Source organism: Varanus komodoensis, unplaced genomic scaffold (assembly GCF_004798865.1).
Source record: "Varanus komodoensis strain SLA01 unplaced genomic scaffold, ASM479886v1 scaffold13_1, whole genome shotgun sequence".
Taxonomy (NCBI): domain Eukaryota; kingdom Metazoa; phylum Chordata; class Lepidosauria; order Squamata; family Varanidae; genus Varanus; species Varanus komodoensis.
In genome coordinates this window covers 1203194-1223918 of record NW_025335408.1, presented here as the reverse complement: position 1 = coordinate 1223918, position 20725 = coordinate 1203194, and the positions used below count along the sequence as shown (strand labels likewise).

Below are 20725 nucleotides of genomic sequence, written 5' to 3'. Positions count from 1 at the left end.
ACACTTGCCTTGAAAGACCTGCATGAGTTGCCAGTTTCTTTCCGGAAACTATTCAAGGTTTCTGTTGTAACCTTTAAAACTCTACACAGCTTGAAACTTGGCTAAGTTCTCACTTGCCCAGCTGTGTGTAGGAAAGACTTTTTTGAGGGCACCATCACATACACTGTCCCATTTGTCAGGCACACATGAAAAGGCTTTTTTCCTGTATGGATTGCAGTGTATGGAATAGTCTCCCACAAGGACTATTGACTGGCTGTAGAAAAACAGGGTAGAAACTATGACATCCCCATATTTTGTTTTATTTTACCTGAGTCATCACCACCAGTCTGATTTCACACTGCATTATCTTTTAAAAAAGGTGTAAATAGACAGTTTCCAGTTTTACCTTTTAAAATATGTAGTTTAATGTTTTGTATATTTAATGCTATTTATTATTTTGCAGCTTTGCTGTTTTAAGTCATTGTACACTGTTGATGGCTTTTGAGCATGTAAGGGGATATATAATGCTAACATTAAAATAAATAATAAATATGAGTTTAAAAACGGTCTAATGTAGACTTCCTTCTGCCTATACCTGGTCTAGTGAAAGTTAGATCTTCATTAGACTATAGTCATTCAAAACAAAATGGCAAGCCAGCACACGCTTTCTTTTAGCGAACAGATAATCCCATTTTTTAAGGTAGCAGTTATCAAATTTGGTCAGGCCTAACTAGCTGACCCCAATAAATGTGTATTGTGCATCACTGTTCATTTCCTGATAAAACTGTAGAAGATAATTAATTTTAGAAAGCTGTTTTTTGGTTGTTTGGTTTTCTTGGTTGGTGGTGTTTCATTTTGTTTTTTGGATATATTTATTTATTTGTGTTTTTATCTCTAGTTCATTTGCCCAGGTCTTTCAGAACAGCTAAATAATAACCTTTGATACTCACAATGCATCATTGGTACAAGTGTGATTGCAAGTTAGACTTTCAGCTTATTGTGGATTTGAAAGTGAAAGGCTATGACTCCTTAATAATAATTCCTATTTGCAGAATTAATCTCTCTCGAATTATTTGTGGTGAATGTTTTTGGTTATTTTCCCTTACCAGGACTCAGGGCAAGTAATCCCCCTTATAGTAGAAAGCTGCATCCGATTTATCAACTTGTATGGTGAGTTTCAAAATGCCATGTGTTTTTGTCAGGGCCAGCGGGGGTGGGGATTGGTTGTATTCTAGATTGAAAATTAATTTTTAAAATTTTTAAAAATGCCATTTTACTTCATCATTGTTGTTTTTTCCTTAAGAATACTGAGCTTAAGCTTTTCGCTAAATGTTTGAATCATTTCCTAATTACAACTAGGGAGGGATGTAAAGCTTTAATGTTAAATCAAGGAGGATCCCGTAATAAAGTGTGGTGCACACTAGCATAAGGAAACTAGGCTTGGCCAGGAATGACATGTAGGAAAAGAATAGACATAGCATGAAGCCTGTAGGATTGGGGAAAGACAATAGCAAGAAGGGAATTACCTGGAATGTGGACACTAAAGTTACAGAATCCATGAGTGAATAATGCAAAGGGGCAAGAGCAGTTGAAAGGAGGCTGCTCTTACTCCAGAGTAAGCTGTATAGAGAGATGGAGGTAAAAAGAAGGCAGAAGTGTATTTCAAAATGCCTTGATGATCTGGTGGCTAAAAAATAGGAAAGAAAACTAATCACTAAATAACATATCCTCCTTTTTCTCATTTGAGCTAGATTGAATCATCAGCACCAATCTAATTTGAAATATTCTTTATTACTTTGTTTTCAGGTCTTCAGCACCAAGGCATTTTCAGAGTATCTGGCTCCCAGGTAGAAGTCAATGATATTAAAAATTCGTTTGAGCAAGGTGATTATATATTTTTCCATGCATACATAATTAGATTTTGTTCCATTTCAGTAATGTGAGATCCAGCATGCTAAACCTTTTAATAATATGCTTTTATTTGAAATTTAATCATTGCTGCATACAATGGTGTACTGATAAGAAAATACCTCATAGGAAAACCAGTTTGACAGGTTAGTAAAAAAGCAAAAGTGCTAGAAGAGGGAAGGATTCTGCATTTCTGTCTTTGTACAGACTACCCTAGCTTTGCTGATGCCGTAATTTTTTAGAATTACCTGCAGATCCCCAAGGAATCAGTGGAAATCATTCAGGGATTCATCACATGCATCTTACAGCAATTGGATGCATGGATCAGAACATTAGAAACTAGCTAAGACCATGGTCTGGATTTTCCCTGGAGACTGCTCTACATCTTATTTTTTCCAACACCTAGGTTTCATTAGGGTAAGAAGTAATCTCATTCAAATATTCAGTAAATGTATAGCATACCGTCTTCCCAGGACTTAACTGGAACTCTTCCTATTTCTTGTCTTAGTTTATTTCATTATTCATGAAATGAAATGAAATGAATATGAGCAGTAGCAGAGTAGGAGAGAGAATCTTTCTCTAGGAGAGCCTGTCTCCTTTGCTTCTGGTTAATCCTTTATATGCGGTCATATCTCCTCTAAGCTTGTCTACTTGGAATGGATTGCATCCTCTGTCTGTCTGTCTGTCTGTCTGTCTGTCTGTCTTCTCTCCCCTCTCTCTCTCTCTCTCTCTCTCTCTCTCTCTCTCTCTCTCTCTCTCTCACACACACACACACACACACACACACACACACAGATGTACACACCTCTATAGCTAAGGGATGAGAGGTAAATACGAAAAGTACTTGGGAGCTTACCTAGTTGCGTAACAGCTGCCCAACTGAACATTATCCATCATGTTGTGCTTTCTGCTGTCAAGCTCCAACATAGCCTGTCTTCTAAGTGCCAGGGAGGAGTTCTGTAGAAGAACATGGGACGCTGCCTGACTCTGAGCCAGCCCAGGGGTCCATCTAGCCCAGGGGCTGTCAGAAATTACTGCCACAGTGCTCCAGGACTTCAGGCCGAATTCTTCCCTGGCTGCATACGAAGGTGCTAAGGATTGATTCTGGGACCTTCTGCATACCAAGAAGGTGCTCTACCAGCTGAGCTATAAAAACTTTCACCAAAACAGGAATTACATTTTGACTTTTTAATGTTGCATCATTCTTTGTTGTGATTTCTGTAGAAGACTTCACCATTTTAAAAGTGACTTCTGAAAGGCTTCAAAATCATAGTGTACAAGTGTGGTGTGGTCAGGATTTGATCTTAGGACAAGTGGTTATCTCAGAGTTTGAGAGAGCCTGTGATAATTAGCTGCATGTGTAGCCTCCTTTGGCATATGGCTAGCCACTTTTTAATTTAAAGCCAGACATATACAGATAATTTCTTACTTAAAGAAATCCATGAAGAAATGGTGATCCTTTCAGTTCATAAAAAAGTAAATGTAGAGATGAAAAGTTTTAGTTCAGCTTTCCAAGCACAGGGGCACACCCACCCCACCCACCCCAAAAATCAAGCGTACTAATCATGTCTTGTAATTTGTGTTTTTGCACACACTATATTTTAAATGATATGCTAGAAACCAAAGATTTCAGTAATAAGTGTTTATGCCACATTACATGTTTAGTTGTTTGAGTAAATCGGCAGTTCTCAAATTTCTGTAGAGTTGTCATCCAGTGGAAAACGGGCAGATTTTTGAAAACAAGCAAACTTTGTCATTTCTAACCCTCCATACTGGTTTGCCACCAAAACCACCAATTTTATTCAGAAATGTTTGCCTTCACACCACCAAATTGGAGCAATGGGGTAACAACAGGATTGCGATCCATGGGAGGGTTGGGGGAAGTGACCCCCTGCCCCCTCAGAATTGCCCAACCCTGGCTTAAAATCCCTGGACACTCACATCCACCCTTTTGTGGGTGCCTCGTCTCAGTGCCCTGGGGTGGGGAGAGACTATGATGGGAAACAAGTTCTAAACTACAGAATGTAGTTTTATTTAATTCATCACTGAAGACATTTCTTTTAAATGCATCTCTCTTCCTTATCTCTTGTCTTTCTCATCAAATCCTTTATCCATCCCTTCCTTCCTTCCCACCTGCCCCAGCAGTTCTTCTTTTGTCTTAACCAGAAATAGCTGTTCCTGCTGTCTCTTGCCAGAGTCTGAGAGAAGCAGGACCTGCAGCATTAATAAAAACTTCCTTGTTCTGAACAGTATATGACTCCTTCATCTGGCATTCAGTCACTTGTCTGTTCATTTGGGGCAGTTGCTGCTTCTGTCAGCCAAGGAGACAACCACCTGGTTTCTAAGTTAAACAGCTCCCTTCAAAAGCTTACATTCTGTTTTAAAAGGAGCATTAGGAAGGAAATTGTTCCGAATGGTACCAAAAAAGGTCTTTATTGTAAGCTCTTTGTATAACTCTGTGGTGAAATTGCACTTCGAATTCTGTGTACCGTTCTGGTTGCCATAGTCCAGAAAAGATATTGGAAATTGTCTCGAAAATTATATCCTTAAGTGATGTGGAGCAAAAGTTCAAGGCTTGGAGCCTTTGTTTTAGAAAGGCACAGGTCATGACTTATAATATAGTGCATGGTGTGGATAGGAAGGTTTTCTTTTTCTCTTACTATACAGGAAAAACCCAGAAGCTTCCAAAGAAACAGACTGGTGGGTGACTAAGGAAAAAGCTAGAAAGTGCATATAAACCATGGAGTCTGCCACATGAAACAGGAAACTAGACTAGATAACTAGAGAAGCCTTTGGTCAGATCCAGCAGGGTTGCTGTAGTTACTACACTGCATGTATATCCTACATTTTTTTTCTTTTCCGTGGAACCCAAGGTGGCTTCTGTAGCTCCATTTTTACTCTCAGAACAGCAACCCAATGAGCCTCGTGGCCAAGTGTGGACTAGTTCCTGAATCTCCTAGATCCCCCCTCCAACACTTTAAGCACCACACCAGCATTACAGATGTATAGTGTAAATGTTTTTCCTATTGCTGTGATCTGGACAATTTATTTTCTTAATAAAATCCACACAAACCTTTCCAAACAATGCAGCATTGTGCAGGCTATTAAGTCAAAAGAAATGGTTACCTTCCTTAAATGTAATCTGCAATGAAGTATAAAAGTCTTGCTTTAATTAGTTGATGTATCATTAATTAGCTAAAGCAGAGGCATTTAACTTACCAACAATTATTTAATCTGCTGGCAGCCCTTTTTTAAAACCATGTGTGTAGAGTCTTTAAAATCCTGATCTTTCCCACTGGAGTTTGACATTTAGAATCCATTCTTTGTGATTACAATACCCAGCAGTGTACATGCACTTGAAACCTCTTAAATTACTTTTTCAGCTTGAAGAAAGAAGTACAGCTTAAAGAAACCTTTATTTGTTTAGTATGTGACTTGACTGAAGATGGTTGCAGAGACTAATTTAACTAATGCTGCAATCCTCGTACCGTTTTTCTCAAGTATACTAGAACTTGGTTCACAATAAAATACTATTGTGAAGTATTTTAATTTAGAGTGCCCTCCAGTGAGACTGTCCGTAACCCTCCAATTCACAGGATTACAGACATCTAGAGGAGGGCAGGAAAAGCGCAGAAGCAAGAATTACCACCACACTTCCCTCAAAATGCTTAGCCGTTTTCAGCCCTCTCAGAGTTTTACCCTTCCGTTCAAGAAGGAGGGACTGAAGCACTGTCAGAATTTACTGCACCTCCAGCCTTCCAATATTTTTCCAAGGCCAAACCTAGGGCCGTAGATTTTCCTAGGATTGCAGTCTTAGTTATAAATGGGCCAAATGAATTTAGTATGGCATGCCTATCTCAGATACTCCTTCCAAATTTAAGGCATGATTAGGGCACCTACTTAAGGGGAAGATTTATTTTAGTGTATTACTTTCACTTTAATCACAGACTAAATGTACAAAACTGGTTGTTATTTATTTACGTCTTCTCAAAATGCTATGTAGCAAAATGCTGTGCAGCTAAAATTCCTATAAGTATTTAACTTAATTTATTTTTGTAGGTGAAAATCCTTTGGCAGATGACCAAACAAACCATGACATTAACTCAGTTGCTGGTGTACTGAAGCTCTATTTCCGTGGGCTGGAGAACCCTGTCTTTCCTAAGGAAAGATTTAATGATCTTATTTCTTGTGTCAGTAAGTTAATTTTTTATCATTTCCCCCATTCAATTTTAATAAATATAGTAACTGTCCAGAAAAATACATGGCAGCCCAGATTTCCTTTGGAAGGTTTATTGGCAACTACAGTATTGTTTAACCATGTTACTGGAATTCCTTCATTCCTGCTGAATTCCTTCATTCAGTAGTAGTCTTCAGTGTAAGTCTTTGTATATGTAGTAGTCATTCTTTCTTGTTCATGGCAGCTATTTAAGTTTATCTTTTATACAAAAAATATTCTGCATATTTGCATTCAAATGTACAGAATATTCAAATGACTCTGATTATAGTCTCTGTGACTATAATCAGTTAGTAAAGTACATTATGTATGTATAAAGGAACAGGCCTTTTCTGAGGTTATGACCTGACTTGGGAACACCTATTCTTAGGAAGTCTGACTATTTTTTTTTGGCAGCGGGTCAAGGTATGTGTAATTATCCATGCAGTTTGACTTAATTTTATTACCTCAGTTCATAGCTTTTCTTTCCTTTTTATAAAGGAGGTTGTGTTGCTTTTTTTTGGGGGGGGGGCAGGTTTGCACAGCATGGCAGCCCACTCTGTGACCAAGCTGTGGGGTTGTGGAACAACCACTGGTGCACTCAACATTGCCAAATTTCCCTACCATTGGCTGTCTTCCCTTCCTTGCCCCCGATCCTCCACCCAGTTTCCCAGGGCCCTGTGTGACAGAGCTCATCTTACCATCTCCTCTTTGCTTATCCTTTATTATTTTGAGGGGGGTAGCACAAATTGTACAATGTGCACAATCCCATCTTTTTTTTAAAAAAATCAGTCCTTCAAAGGTTTGTACCTATAGCTTTCTAAGTGTGAGCCCTTGCCTGGCCAATGCCCTGATGTGGTTACAGTCAAAGTGCAGTAGGCAATATCCATGGTCATTGACCTAGTGAGCCTGCATATAAGTTACTTTATGCACACTTTATGCTGCCAGTTGGCAAGCTGTCAACTGAAAAGCAAAGTAGCAAAGTGGATTTTGTCTCAGAACATATATATGTTTCCCTTTCAAGTACGATCCTCTAATTTTTTAGTATTACCCAGCCCATTCTCTGGACCCTCCACCTTTTCCACATCACCCTGAGCCTCTGGATTTCCTAGTAAAAGGATGTATTCCATCCCCTTTTCATAAACATTTTTAATGGCCATCAAAGCAAACAGTACTTCCCTTTCAACTTTCCTAGCAAATTTGAACATTTTGGTGCCACAAGGAGACAATGTAATATACAGATTTTATGGCTGCATATTTCCATGTCCAAAAAAGTATGAATGAAATTTCATGAATTTGTGACATGCCCAAAATAAAATACGTAAGGGTAAGCAGGTAGCGATAGTTGCTGCAAAGTGCCATTTTGGCATGGGTGGAGTGGTATGGATGATCACACCGGGTGTGACAAGAGAGTTTTTCTGCTTTTGCCAGCTGGGTCACTCACCACTTTTGGCATTCCTGATTTTGCATTCTTTCCCTTCACCTTCATGCAGTACATAAAATCAAATAATTAGCTTAGTATTTTTTGTGGCTGGTTAAATATAATGTAGAGCATACTTAGCCTGTAATTAGATCTATCAAGGATAGAACTTGGGTGGGCAAGCAGAGCATTCTTTTCCACAGATATCCTATCCACTGGTCCCAATCTGAATTAGTACCAGAGCAGGGGCCAAAGAGTTAAAGCCCCTGATCCAGATCGCCTTCTCATGCAGAAACTTGGCATGGGGAGAGAAAAACTACTCTTACCAGCAGAATTGCATAGTTAAGGACAAGTAGACTTTGGCCCCAAATGTGGCCAAGATAGATGACACTTGCTTTTACCTAAGGATAAAGGATTCCCTGCATTGCAGCATGTTCTGGTCAAGGAAACTGATTTCCCTTTCCCATCTAGACTACTACAAATAGGAACAAAGGCCATAAAGTTAATTGGCCATTCACTGTGGGGTTCAAGCGTGACTATATAAATAATATTGACAGCAAGTCTTAGTGAGTGCTGCCCACTTCATACTTCCTATATTTTCTATGCCTAGACAGCCAATTCACCTTCTCTATTTATGCATTACAGGAATAGAAAATCTCTATGAGAGAGCTCTTCACATACGTAAACTCCTCCTGACTTTGCCCAGATCAGTGCTAATAGTGTTGAGATATCTCTTTGCATTCCTCAACCAGTAAGTATCTTAACTTCCCATTGGAACACACTTCATAGTTTATCTAATATTGGTATATACTTCATTTCAGTACAGATGGAAGTATTTTATTTGATGGCAGAGCAATGATTTATAACCAAACTAGAATTAAGTGAAAAATGATACAGAAACAGAAATTAAAAGGATGGTTAGAACATGAGAACTCTATGGGCATGAAACAAAATGCCCATAGATTTTCATAAAGACAAAGTACAATTCTTTTATTAGTAAAACATAATCATGCTACCAGAAACCCTTAAATCTTCCTCAGCAGGTTCTTTAGTTTAAGAGAGCAGAGCATAGGTTCTTGTTTCCATCAGCACAGAATTGATTGAAGACTAAAAGTTTGATCTAGCCTTTGAATGTAAGGTCATATTTACATGAATGAGATGCAGAGAAATATCAAGATGATCCCTATCATGTTCATGTTCATCTCCCTTCTAATCATGGAGTCAATTACTACTTAATTTAAACCTTTAGTGCACACATTCATCTAGAGATGGAACCTGGTATCAAGGTCATAATTTAGAAAGACTAAAGAGGGGAAGTATAAAAGTTAGTAAATTAGGAATATAGCAGTGTGGGGAAGAAACCGGCAATATACCAATCCACATATGTTCTCAGAGTTTCCTTAAAATGGCTAATGCAGAAATTTTATAAAGTCATACAGTAGCTGACTGCATTTCAACTATCGATCTTCCTCAACAGCTTGAATGTGACAATTCTACTCCAAATATAGAGAACACTTGGGAATCCTGTCTAGCACAGACAGCAGTCAGACTGTCTCAAAAACTGTCTGTGCGTAGAGAACGCCATTCTTAAGACAGCTTCATTCTACTTTCATGAATTGAATGTATGGGTACATTTATCCAATAGCCCATTGCCCATTCATCCTGTTAAAATTGTATTCCATGGGCCAATTGGTGTGGTACACCAGGCTTACCAAGGATTGCTTAATCCTCAGTGAGTTGCAGTAGCATTTTTCATATGCAACCCCCGATTGCTGCAGGTGAGGGGATTGCCTTGTTGTGTAGAGCTGGCCACCCTGTGCTAGTTGTACCTTAAACGGTCTTCCCATGACAGCAACAGTAGTGCTGGTGACAAAGATGAGAAGGGTGAAAGAAGAAGAAGCAAGAAAAGAGCATTGATAAATAATGCTACAGGAAGTCTGTGGGGTAGAAAAAGAAAGGGAATAAGAAAGAGATGGGGGTACTATATAGCTGTAGAAACAAAAGCGTGATTTATTTCCTTTGATTAACAGAATGATGCAGCCTTTTTGCATTAGTAAAAATGTAAGAATTACTTATTATTACATTTAAATCCAAGTGCTTTACTCTTTCCTGCAATTCAAGTCCTTCATTACCTTAGCTTATCACTGCTTAAAGTTGATGATCTCCTGCTTTCAGTGAATTGTCCACGCTTAGTATTCCTATAGATTATTCTGTATCATCATTCACAGGCATCTTTCAGAAGATCATCACTTTCACAGCATTGCCAGTCAGGAAAAGATAATTGAACTGAGTTGTGTTTACAATATCCTTGTACAAGATTAAGCAATAAAAGGGTGGTGTGGAACTGGAGTATTAATATTGTATAGATTTTTAAGCATATGTAGGTCAAGCATGGACCCAAAATGCCAGCCTTTCTTTTCTTTTGCTCTTTTTTAAAAACAGCCTTTCACAGTACAGTGATGAAAATATGATGGATCCTTATAATCTGGCCATTTGTTTTGGTCCAACATTGATGCCTGTTCCAGATATACAAGACCAAGTGTCATGCCAGGCTCATGTGAATGAAATAATCAAAACCATCATCATTCACCATGAGAACATTTTCCCAGATACAAAGGAGCTTGATGGCCCAGTTTATGAAAAGTGTATGGCTGGTGATGACTATTGGTAAGTCCTTCCGTCTTTTGTGAAGCATGCTTCACCTGATTCCTTCTGTGGTCAGTTTGAAGTTTGAAGCAGGAGCAAGCTGCCACGACTGTGTGATCAGAGCCCTGTGTCAATTTTCTGATGTAAATCACCCATCACCACTAGCTGACAGCTATTCAACTCTGAAGGTCCTGTTTGCCATAAACAGCACTTTGGGAGCAAAACCCAATTAGAATCGGAGTGCTTTTCAGCAAAAAACCAGTGCAGACCCCCAGTCAAGATCAGGAGCATGTTCTGTATCAAGGCCCTTTTGCTGTTGTTGTTTTTCCAAAATAAATGTAGCCAGGTTACAGCTACTGGTTTAAAAAGATGATTTAATGTCACATGTAGTTTGGCCTAAATGTATGTTGTTCAGTCAAATAATGAATGCTATTTGAGGGCCATGTGGGTAAAAGAAAGCTTATACATTTAAATATACAAAATCAAGTAAAGTATTCTTTAGCACTAAACATAATTTGTACAGTTATTAGTCATGTTGCCAAAAAACAGCCTTTTTGCATTGTTTTAGTGAACTGCTCCTGTGAAAGTGAGCCTTCTGAATTGTTCCTAATTGAACAAAGGTCTCTGATATTCAGGTTAACATTTCTGAAAGTATGTAGAGCATTTATCTGAAAGTATCTAGAGCATTTAATTTTCAAAATACAGTTACCAAAATAACAAAACTTGATATATCCTCTCTTCATCTGAGAATTCAGATGAATTCTCTGACGGACTAAACCATTCTATTCAGAATCAAAGTTCAGTCATTTAAACCAGAGTGGTGGATTTGAAAATGGGGTATTCAGAAATTCATGAAATGGCACTACTATCCTGTGCATGTACACTCAGAAGTAAGAAGTCCTGTGTATGCTTTCCTGGGGAATACATCCCATCGAACTCAATGGAACTAATCTCCAGGTAAATGTGCATAGGATAGCCACCTAATATCAATCCTTCCTCCTCCAGTTAAAGAGCCATCCCATCCAAACTTCACAGTTTGTTATAGTGTAGTAATAAATTTTAAGGTGAAATCAGATATCATTGAGCCTGAACCTCATATGCTTTGATGAAAAATAGACCTTTCCCATGAACTTATCACCTCAGAGTATTGAAGTCAGGGTGCAAAGTGCCGCTACCCTTGGCCAAACTAAATAGTATGCACAGATGTTTGTGACATTGTGCACAGTGCTTTTGTTTTTAAAGCATTCAAAAGCAGCTTGGGGCAGGAGCATTCAGGAAGGCTGCTTTAGAGCAATACAAGAACCATTGGGAAAGGGTTAAGCATCTTCTTTTTCTCCTTCACCCAGTACTGCTCTTATCCCCCTGCTCCTGAAGCTGCTTTTCATTTCATAAAAGTATTTTAGGTTAATGTTACACATTTACATGGAACTAGAAGGAGTTCTAGTTTTGTCCCTCTATGCAACCCTCCACTAGTCCAAGCTTTTGTCTTCTTTCATATGAATAAATGCCTCCCATATTACATAATAGTAGCCTGCTATCCTGCTCAAAAATGAAGCCGCCCCATGGAAGGAGAGAGAGAGAGAATGAATGTCCCTTGGTTTACAGATTGTCTGCCTTCTAATTTGCTGGATTTGAAATAATTAAAAAAAACTAGTCAAAGTAGTTTAAAATGCCAACAGTACTTTGCCTTAGCTAAAAATGTTAAGTGATGCTTGCAGAAGTAATAGGTTAGGATGGCAGCTTGCTGAATTTTTACATTATAAATCTATTCATCCATAAAATATTAATTCAGATAGTATTATTTCTGCAGTGATAGCCCTTATAGTGAACATGGTACCTTAGAGGAAGTAGACCTGGATGCCGGGACAGAGTTACACACCAGTGAAGATGGTATGACCTTTCCTGTTGTTTGTAGTGGCCTTGTTTCTCTCTTAAATTACATGTGTACGTACTGCACAAAGGAACTGCTGTTTTCCCCATTACTTCTAATTTTAAATGAAGAATCTCTGGCACAGTGTCTTTAATTGAAAATTTTGTATGGGTATCATTTTTGTTTTTAAGATGGAACCGCCCGTCATTGGGCAGCTGTTTCCTTGCTTCTTTCCTCACACAGTTACAGGAAGGTCAAGTGAAAAAATCCTGCATTCCTCAGCACAAATTACTATCTGGTGCTGTGTTACATTCAAGTGCCATTTTAAACTGCTGAGCATTGCTGCCATAAAATATTTGTCATTGTGCTTCATGGCAAGGAGGGACAAACACGAGGAACAGAAAGAACCACATCCTGCACTGCTACGGAAGCTTATCCCAGGGTCAGCTACAGGGCTTTGGGGTGGCCCTATCACAGTGAAGGCAGTCTTGATCCTCCTCTCAGCCACAGGCCTATGCCATATGAAATTCTGAAGATGGCAGGTGAGGGGGATTCTCCCAGCAAACAGCAGGCAGAGAACAGAGGAAGCAGTGGCACTGAGAAAGGGAGCTGTAAATAATGCAGGCACTTCAAGTGAAGGGTAGCTGCAAAGAGGTGATGCTGGATTGTCCACAGTTGCCCAAGCAGCCATATGGTGCTGCTGCTGGGCTTAGGTCAGCCTCCTTGCCAAGATCAGTACCTTGGACTTGGACTCCTTGGACCTGTTGATGCAGGCACTTGTCTTGGAACAGTCAAGCTGTAATAATATACCCCAGGTCGTGCAATCTAGTGCAGGGAGGCCATAGGACTCTAGTCTTCTGTAACAATCCAGGCAAAAACTCTTCCTCTGGAATGCTAAACTCTAGGATTGGCTATCCCTTTCATTTGGTTTTGTGTCTTAGAATGAAGGGAGTAAAGGTACAAGCTCTGTTTTCAGAAAACAAGGGCAGAACAGGCCAGATTCTTGCAAGAATTAGTCTCATTCTTATTACAAAACAAAATCTGGTCTGTGAGAACTGGTAAATCTGCATCAACTGGGGTTTTAAAAATCCTCTTTAAATTTATAAACCCCAGATAACCCATCAACTATTTTGTGGGGTGTAATAGCAATAACTGAAAGAGCTGCTTGTCAGGATGCTAGCTGTTTTAAGGGTTGTGTGTACAGCCTTGCCTTCTAGGCACGTGCAAATGGAAAAATGTTCCATGTGTGGTAAGGCTCTTAGCGACTGCCCCTTCCACTATGCTGGGTGCTTCATACTAGTTCAGATCTAAGCTTTATCTAGGAAGCTTTATCCAGGACCACAGGAGGCAAGAAGGGAATTTAATCTTTTCTCCCACTGTAGTCCTACCACCTTCTGAAGTACCTGTTCTGAAGGAAGTTTCCATTTGTCCAATGAAAGTTTTCCTTTGGGAACTAATAGCAGGTTCTGGGTAGGGAAATATTTTCAGCAGCACTCCAGTGGCATGGAAAGGGTTAAAGCCCACTCCACACATGCCTTAGTCCAGATTTGCTCTTCTGCACCCCAGTCCTCCTGCTGCTACTGTTAAATGAAAAAAAAAAACATTTATGTATTTACATATTCAATGCTATGTATATTTTGGTCCACTGTGGGCCAATCTAGAATGCAACAGTAGCTTATTTTTAATGCTTTGATGGTTCAAGGCCTTAGTAAAATATTCCAGTACACCAATATATCTAAAGATGGTTTTTTAATTATTCTGCAATATTTTCTACAGACTTGCCCCTTATAAAAAGTTAATCAATAAAGATATTTTAAGGTTGCAATCATGTGCATAGTTTCTGGGCATAAGCCCCATTAAACATAGTAGGTCCTGAGCGGTCAAGCATGAGTCCTTGCTGTAAACATCACATTGAAATGTTACATTCCACCTAGTTATGAAAACTGGGATGCTGGAAGTTTTAGAAGAACAGAATGGAGAGTTACATACCTAGTAGTAGCATGTAACTGTATTGCGTGCAATTTGATTTTACTCTGAAGCACAAGGCAAAATATTTTTCTGGGAATTAGTCCCAGAAATGGATTCATTTGGAATGACTTTCAGATTATTGGTCCAAGAACTCGGTGTTTCATTAGCAGTATCTAAAGCATTTTAGAATTTATTTTGCTCTAGTTAGATACAAATAAAATAGTTTACTATATCAGTTTCCAAAGTAAATCAGAAGGAATTTCCTGAGGAAGCCCCAAACAGATGGATAATTGCTGATGTAGAATTCACACAAAGGAGATTTTATATTATTGTTGGCTTACAAGGCTATCTTCTGTATATGCAGATGGAGGGAAGTAGAAATCAGTCAAGGAAGTAGTTCTTTTGTTGTAATACAAGAGAGCTGCTAAGGCAGAGCTGTTAAGACCTTCTGTGGCACGATGTGGGCACTGGCCGAAGATTACAAGGCCCCTTTTATCAAGGCTCCATAAAAAGCTATTATGATTTTATGCTAGAACTTTCTGTACCTGAAAGTTGTGTTCCTAAGATGGATTTTTCTAGAGGTTTGAGACCAGAATCCAAACCAGGGGTGGCCAGTGCACAGCTGCCCTTCTCTGCACTGCCCTGGGTTTTGGGTTTTGTTGTTGGATTTGTTTGTTTGTTGGTGGGGGGTGGGCGGAGATGAGTGTCATCTGATATGGTTACAGAATGACCGAAGAATTGAATTTAGCTTGCAAGCAAGGTGATCTGAATGGGATTAAAAAAAAAAAAAAACATCTTTGTAATTTTGCTATTTCTTTGATGCCCATGGGGTGGAGATGCACAGCCTGTGGAAGGTGAAAATAGACCTCCCACTCTTGGCCTAATTTCTGAAGGCATACAGAAACTTGTTGGGCAGGAATATTGATATTTCAGCAATAGCAGCTGGCAGCAGAACAAACACTCATCCTGGATAGTTTCCATCCCATACATCTAACTATTGCAGAACTGACAATCCCTCTTTGTCATAAATAGTTATAAATAGAAAATACTGTAACAGAGTAGAAAAGTGCTCCACACTTCTTGTGCAAGTAATTTTATGCTCTGGAGATTTATTGATGACTGTGTTGCTTCTGAATAGTTTTGTTTCTTTTATTTCTTCATTTTTGCTTCTTTTTAAAATGAACTCAGGCTGAGTTGTCTGTACTACTGCAAACTGTTTCGCAGTTTCTGATCATTTCTCTTTTTGTCATAGAATGTGAACCAATAGAAGCTATTGCCAAGTTTGACTATGTTGGAAGATCTGCACGAGAACTCTCTTTTAAGAAAGGCGCCTCCCTGCTTTTGTATCATCGAGCTTCTGATGACTGGTGGGAAGGAAGACATAATGGAATTGATGGCCTCGTACCTCATCAGTACATAGTTGTTCAAGATATGTAAGCAATTACTACCTGATAGGAAATGCCAGAGCTAATGTTCTACATCAAATAAGACCAAGTTCCAACTTATGCAGCAGGGTTCCTGGGCTGGACACAAGAAATCAGTAGGGTCCAGGCTGATGGTTAATGTGCTAACTGAAGCAGAGTTTCAGTATCATTCCTCTCTGTACATTTGCTCCTCTCTCACAGTCTCTCTCTTCTTTCTCTGTGAGACTCCAGACAGGAGCTCTGGTTAACAGCTGGTCGGTTTGTGGAGGGTGGACAAGGAGCAAAATCCACACTTACATTCAACTGATGGGAATTATTTGTAGCTTCACTGTCTTAAATTCAAACCATATTCTTTGAAGAACATGTTTTTGTCTAGTAAAACCAGTTTTGAAGTGAGACTGCTTGCTTATTCCCTCATCAGTTGTGATTTGTCCTGCAAAGGGTCATTCAGTGGAACACCTACAAGTTGCGCTTAGAAGCCAAACGCTGAAGTGAAGCTCAGGCTGCTTTCTCCCAAGGCTTTTATTGTACCCTCACCCAGCTTCATTCAGTGCATTTTGCCAGAGGCGTTGATCATCTCCCGCTTCTCACCACTTCTTCCATCTTTTTTCTTAATACAGATGATCTGTTCAGGAATAACATGCAGAATAGCTGTACAATGCCTCCTGGCTAGTAGTGTTAGGACCTCTTCATCTGGCAGTTCCTAGCCACAAAAACATTTAATAGCCACTGGGCAACACTTGATTATTTCTTTACCTAATGTCTTTGAAGAAAGTGATGATTACAATTGTAGTAAAAAAAAAAAAAATGTCACAGAGACCAAGGGGCTCAGTGGGAAACAAGAGTGCTCTTGTTCTTTCTACCCAGGTGTGTTGATTTCTCAAAAATAATATTATTCCTTATTCTTTCTGCTCAGGGATGATACATTCTCAGATACATTGAGCCTGAAGGCAGATAGTGAAGCCAGCAGTGGACCAGTAACAGAGGACAAATCTTCATCTAAGGATATGAATTCACCAACAGATCGTCATCCTGATATATATTTAGGAAGGTAAATTAACATGACCACTTAGCTGTACTGGCATACCTAACATCTGTATCGCACTTAAGAGTATTACAAATATTTGTAACCGCCATGTAAAATCAGTCAGTTTTATTACACAAGCTTATAAATAGCAGCTTACCAAGCTATCTCATGGGTGAGATAATATTTGAACTGGCTACTTGCTTTGCAGCCCACATTCCTAAAACTGCACCACACTCGCAAATTTTTTGGCCATGTGTTGACAAGACTTCTTTATATATTCTTTGTTTAATCTCCTGTGATTTCCTTGGTCTCTGTGCAGGCAACGCAAGAGATCTGAACTCCCGCTTCCCGGCAGACGTCCTGGCAGGACCAGTGACGGACACTGTCCCGTTCATCCACCACACAGCCTTGCCCATTCATCACTGGAGTTAGGTTCCCCCAGTATGGCAAGCCACAACACGTCTCGAGCTGTCCTTCAAAACCGCAGCCTCAATACAGACAGCCCAGAAAGGAGGCGTAGGCCAGGCCATGGCAGCCTCACCAATATTAGTAGGCATGAGTCACTGAAGAAAATTGACAGCCCTCCAATTAGAAGATCAACATCATCTGGCCAGTACCCAGTTTTCAATGACCACAAACCACTTGACCCAGAGTCAATTGCTCAGGTGTGTCTTGTTTGTTAATTTATGAACTGTTGCTTTCTCTGTTAGGCAGATGTTCTTGTGACGGGTATCACACAATACATGATGGCTTATAAATTGGCCTATAACTTTTCCTTGCATCATACTTGGCTCATGGTATTTTGTTTCAAGTTCCTGAAATTGTCTGTGTCTTCATGCTGGCAAAATGTAGTTACTTTTGGCAGTTACAATATTTGGGATCAGATCAGTTAGGTAACATTATCAAGCTACATACACAAAGAAATACGTATTTGAGAATCATCACCATATTTCATATGATGGCTGGGTATATTTATACAGGTAAGGTGGAAGATGTTGTTTAAAACTTATTTCATTTGATTACTATAATGCCTTTTTGTTGGTCTTTCATTATCCCATCTTGAACTGTTGGTGCCTATTTCTCATTCTCTATCTTTCTTGCTCATAAATATAATATTTATCCTCTCCCACTTGCACTTTTCTCTTTTCTTGTAAAATTAATATTAAGTTTGTATAAAATGTTGGTACTCTTTTGCTTCTGCTTATTCTGTACAATTTTGTATACACATCTTGTACAGGTACAATTCTGTACGCAATTCTTTGTAAATCATAAGTCTTTGTAAAACTCAGTGGGACTTACTTCTGAGTAAATTTGCACTATAAATTGCATTAAACAATTGATGTTTACTTTGTCATAACTATTATTACATTGCATTACATTTATATCCCACCTTTCTTCCTCTTGCAAGAAACCTTAGGCAGCTTGCAGAGTTTTCATTCTCTCTATTTTATCTTCACAATTCAACAACCCTGTGAGGTAAATTAGGCTGAGCCTGTGACTGGTCCAAAGTCAGCCAGTGAGCTCCATGGCTAAGGGGAGACAAGAACTGGATCTTCCAGGTCCCCTCTTAACCGTCATGCTACGCTGGCTCTCAGCCACCATCTGCTCCTGATTTCAGTGGCATTTAGTCCTGACTGACTGAAGCTGGATTTGATCCAAAATGTTTTGTCTCGCATAAACATGTTGTAGTTATCCCTATATTTATGTATCTAAATATTTCTTATGCTTCGCAGGGGGTTCCCAGTGGTGGATATAAGAAACAGCTGTTTGCTTCTCCAGTGCTATGTTTGGTATTCTCTATTAACCTTCAGCAAACATGTTTCTTACTCTGAACAGGATATTGAAGAAACAATGAACACGGCTCTGAACGAGCTCCGAGAACTGGAACGTCAAAGCTCTGCAAAACATGCTCCAGATGTGGTGCTGGATACCTTGGAACAAATGAAAAACTCTCCCACCAGTACTACCTCAACAGAATCCTTGAGCCCTCTGCACAGTGCCATGTTGCGAAGCACGGAGCCTCAGATTCGACGTAGCACTAGTTCTTCCAGTGATTCCATGAGTACCTTCAAGCCCTTGGTAGCGCCCAGGATGGGAGTGCAGCTGAAACCTCCTGCACTCCGGCCCAAACCTATTGTTCTTCCAAAAACCAACCCAAGCATAGGCCCTTCCTCTCCTTCCCAAGGTCCGGCAGACAAGTCTTGCACCATGTAAAAACCAAGCAACTCATGTGACAAGCATGGCGTGAACTACCAAAAGAATGGATCACTGATAGAAGTCTGGGTTCCATGACACCACTACTTTGTGTATATTATGCGAGAGGTTTGGTTTTTAAGAAATGTCCAGTGTAATGTCTCAAGCTACCTACATGAATGTGGGCATTTAAAATAGGCTCAATTTTTAAACTGGAGAATTCAGTGTATCATTTGAAAACAGGAACACACTTTTACTTGAAACTTCCACAATGCACCTTTTCTAATAAAAGCACCAGAAGTCACCGCCAGCATCCCATGTAGCTCAATACTTCACACTGACAGTAACTTTTGGACTTCAAAAGGAATTCTTATGAATGGTTATTGAAATAGATTTATTGATGGGTCTATTTTTCTGTCTCCAGTATGAATCATATTTTTAGTAAGGGCTGAAAGTTGGAATCTTGAGAATTATTCAGGCTGCAATCCTGTGCACACCTACCCATGAGACAAGGGGACTTACTTCTGAGTAAGCATGCATAGGATTGGGTGGAAAGGACCCGCTCCCAAAGTAATAGGGAAAGTAGAGTTACCCTAGCATTTCCTTCAAAATACTTGGTGTTGGCAGTGTTAGTGTAGCTATTGATGGGTCTATTTTTCTGTCTCCAGTATGAATCATATTTTTAGTAAGGGCTGAAAGTTGGAATCTTGAGAATTATTCAGGCTGCAATCCTGTGCACACCTACCCATGAGACAAGGGGACTTACTTCTGAGTAAGCATGCATAGGATTGGGTGGAAAGGACCCGCTCCCAAAGTAATAGGGAAAGTAGAGTTACCCTAGCATTTCCTTCAAAATACTTGGTGTTGGCAGTGTTAGTGTAGCTCATTGGCAGAATATGGAGAACAGGTTTTTTTTTCTCATATAGATGGCAACTGTACAAATCAGAAGTTCAAGCTTGTTGTCAGCCTTCTTTGGCAGGTCTCCCCAGCCTAGTCCCTTCGGATGTGTTGGATGGCAACTCCCAGCTGTGCCGGGATTGAGAATGATGGAACTTGCAGTCCAAGACATCTGAAGGGTATCAAATTGGGGAAGACCATACTATAGAGTAGTCCCTAGTAGTTACCCTCAGGTTTAATGCATTGCAATAAAACTAGATGTTTAACCACCAGTTCCTTCAGGTAGCTATTCACAATTTACTGCAAAATGTGTTTACATTCCTATGATCCGAGTGTTTGGATCTCTCTGCGGATAGAAAGTTTTAGCTAACTTAATGATTTGTAACAAAACATTCCTGGAAAGTTTGAAAGAAAATGAGCAAGTTGTGAAACGTAACAGTGTAAAGCTGCTGTATTCTCGAGGTTGTGAAATATGATGCATGCAAAAGAAAGCGTGCCGTTTCCTGTGTTTTGTTAACATGAATTATCTATTTCTTCATTAGAATAGCTCCTTCTGTTGAGGCAAGAGGCTGTTCACAGGGCGAAGTTGTCATTTGCTACTCTAAAATCTAAATAAAGTATGTCAGAACCAATTTTCCCCAATTAGAATCCTTTTTCATCTGCATGTCTGAGTGAAATTACGTACTTGTGTAGTGTTGCATCATTAGGAACTTTGTTATTAATACATGTGAACTAACTGTACAACTGTTTTCCACAAATTAACACAAAGCCATATCATCTCTGTGAATATTTATATAAGGTCACCTTCTCACTCCACTGGAGACTTTATTCTGTATTATTAATCAAGAAACCACTTAACTAGATCATATAAGTTCCAGTTCTGGAGGGTAAACCTTTAAGGATAGTGGTGTCACAGGGCAGTGGGAGAGAGAGTCACCTGATATCCATCAACTCATGCAAAACAGAATCCAAATAATGTGTTTCTTTTCTCATACCCTTGCTGCATTAGAAACAAGTTATTCCTTCACTTGAATGTGTTCATTTGGCTCCTTCACACCATATAGAATCATAAATGGGAGAACAGTAGTCCTGTGATGTATTCATTTATTAATCATCTAAGGGCATCATAACCTATTATCATAGAATCATACAGTTGGGACATCAAGTCCAACCCCCTGCA

General features: G+C 39.4%; 1 protein-coding gene across 3 annotated transcripts in view; it reads left to right on the top strand.

Annotated features, from left to right (window-relative positions):
• Nucleotides 1-19274, top strand: part of SRGAP1 (SLIT-ROBO Rho GTPase activating protein 1) — a 111436-nt gene extending 92162 nt beyond the window's left edge. The window contains exons 13-22 of one of the 3 annotated variants that reach the window (XM_044423022.1): nucleotides 1089-1149; nucleotides 1786-1863; nucleotides 5947-6081; nucleotides 8166-8271; nucleotides 9963-10187; nucleotides 11977-12056; nucleotides 15257-15437; nucleotides 16345-16479; nucleotides 16775-17120; nucleotides 18292-19274. In XM_044423022.1, coding sequence (XP_044278957.1) covers nucleotides 1089-1149; nucleotides 1786-1863; nucleotides 5947-6081; nucleotides 8166-8271; nucleotides 9963-10187; nucleotides 11977-12056; nucleotides 15257-15437; nucleotides 16345-16479; nucleotides 16775-17120; nucleotides 18292-18669 — 1725 coding nt within the window. In that variant the 3' untranslated portion in view covers nucleotides 18670-19274. Of the gene's footprint in view, nucleotides 1-1088; nucleotides 1150-1785; nucleotides 1864-5946; nucleotides 6082-8165; nucleotides 8272-9962; nucleotides 10188-10956; nucleotides 12117-15256; nucleotides 15438-16344; nucleotides 16480-16774; nucleotides 17121-18291 lie in introns of those variants that run through there. The other 2 variants (XM_044423024.1, XM_044423023.1) reach the window with 2 other exon arrangements.
• The last annotated feature ends 1451 nt before the right edge of the window (nucleotides 19275-20725 follow it).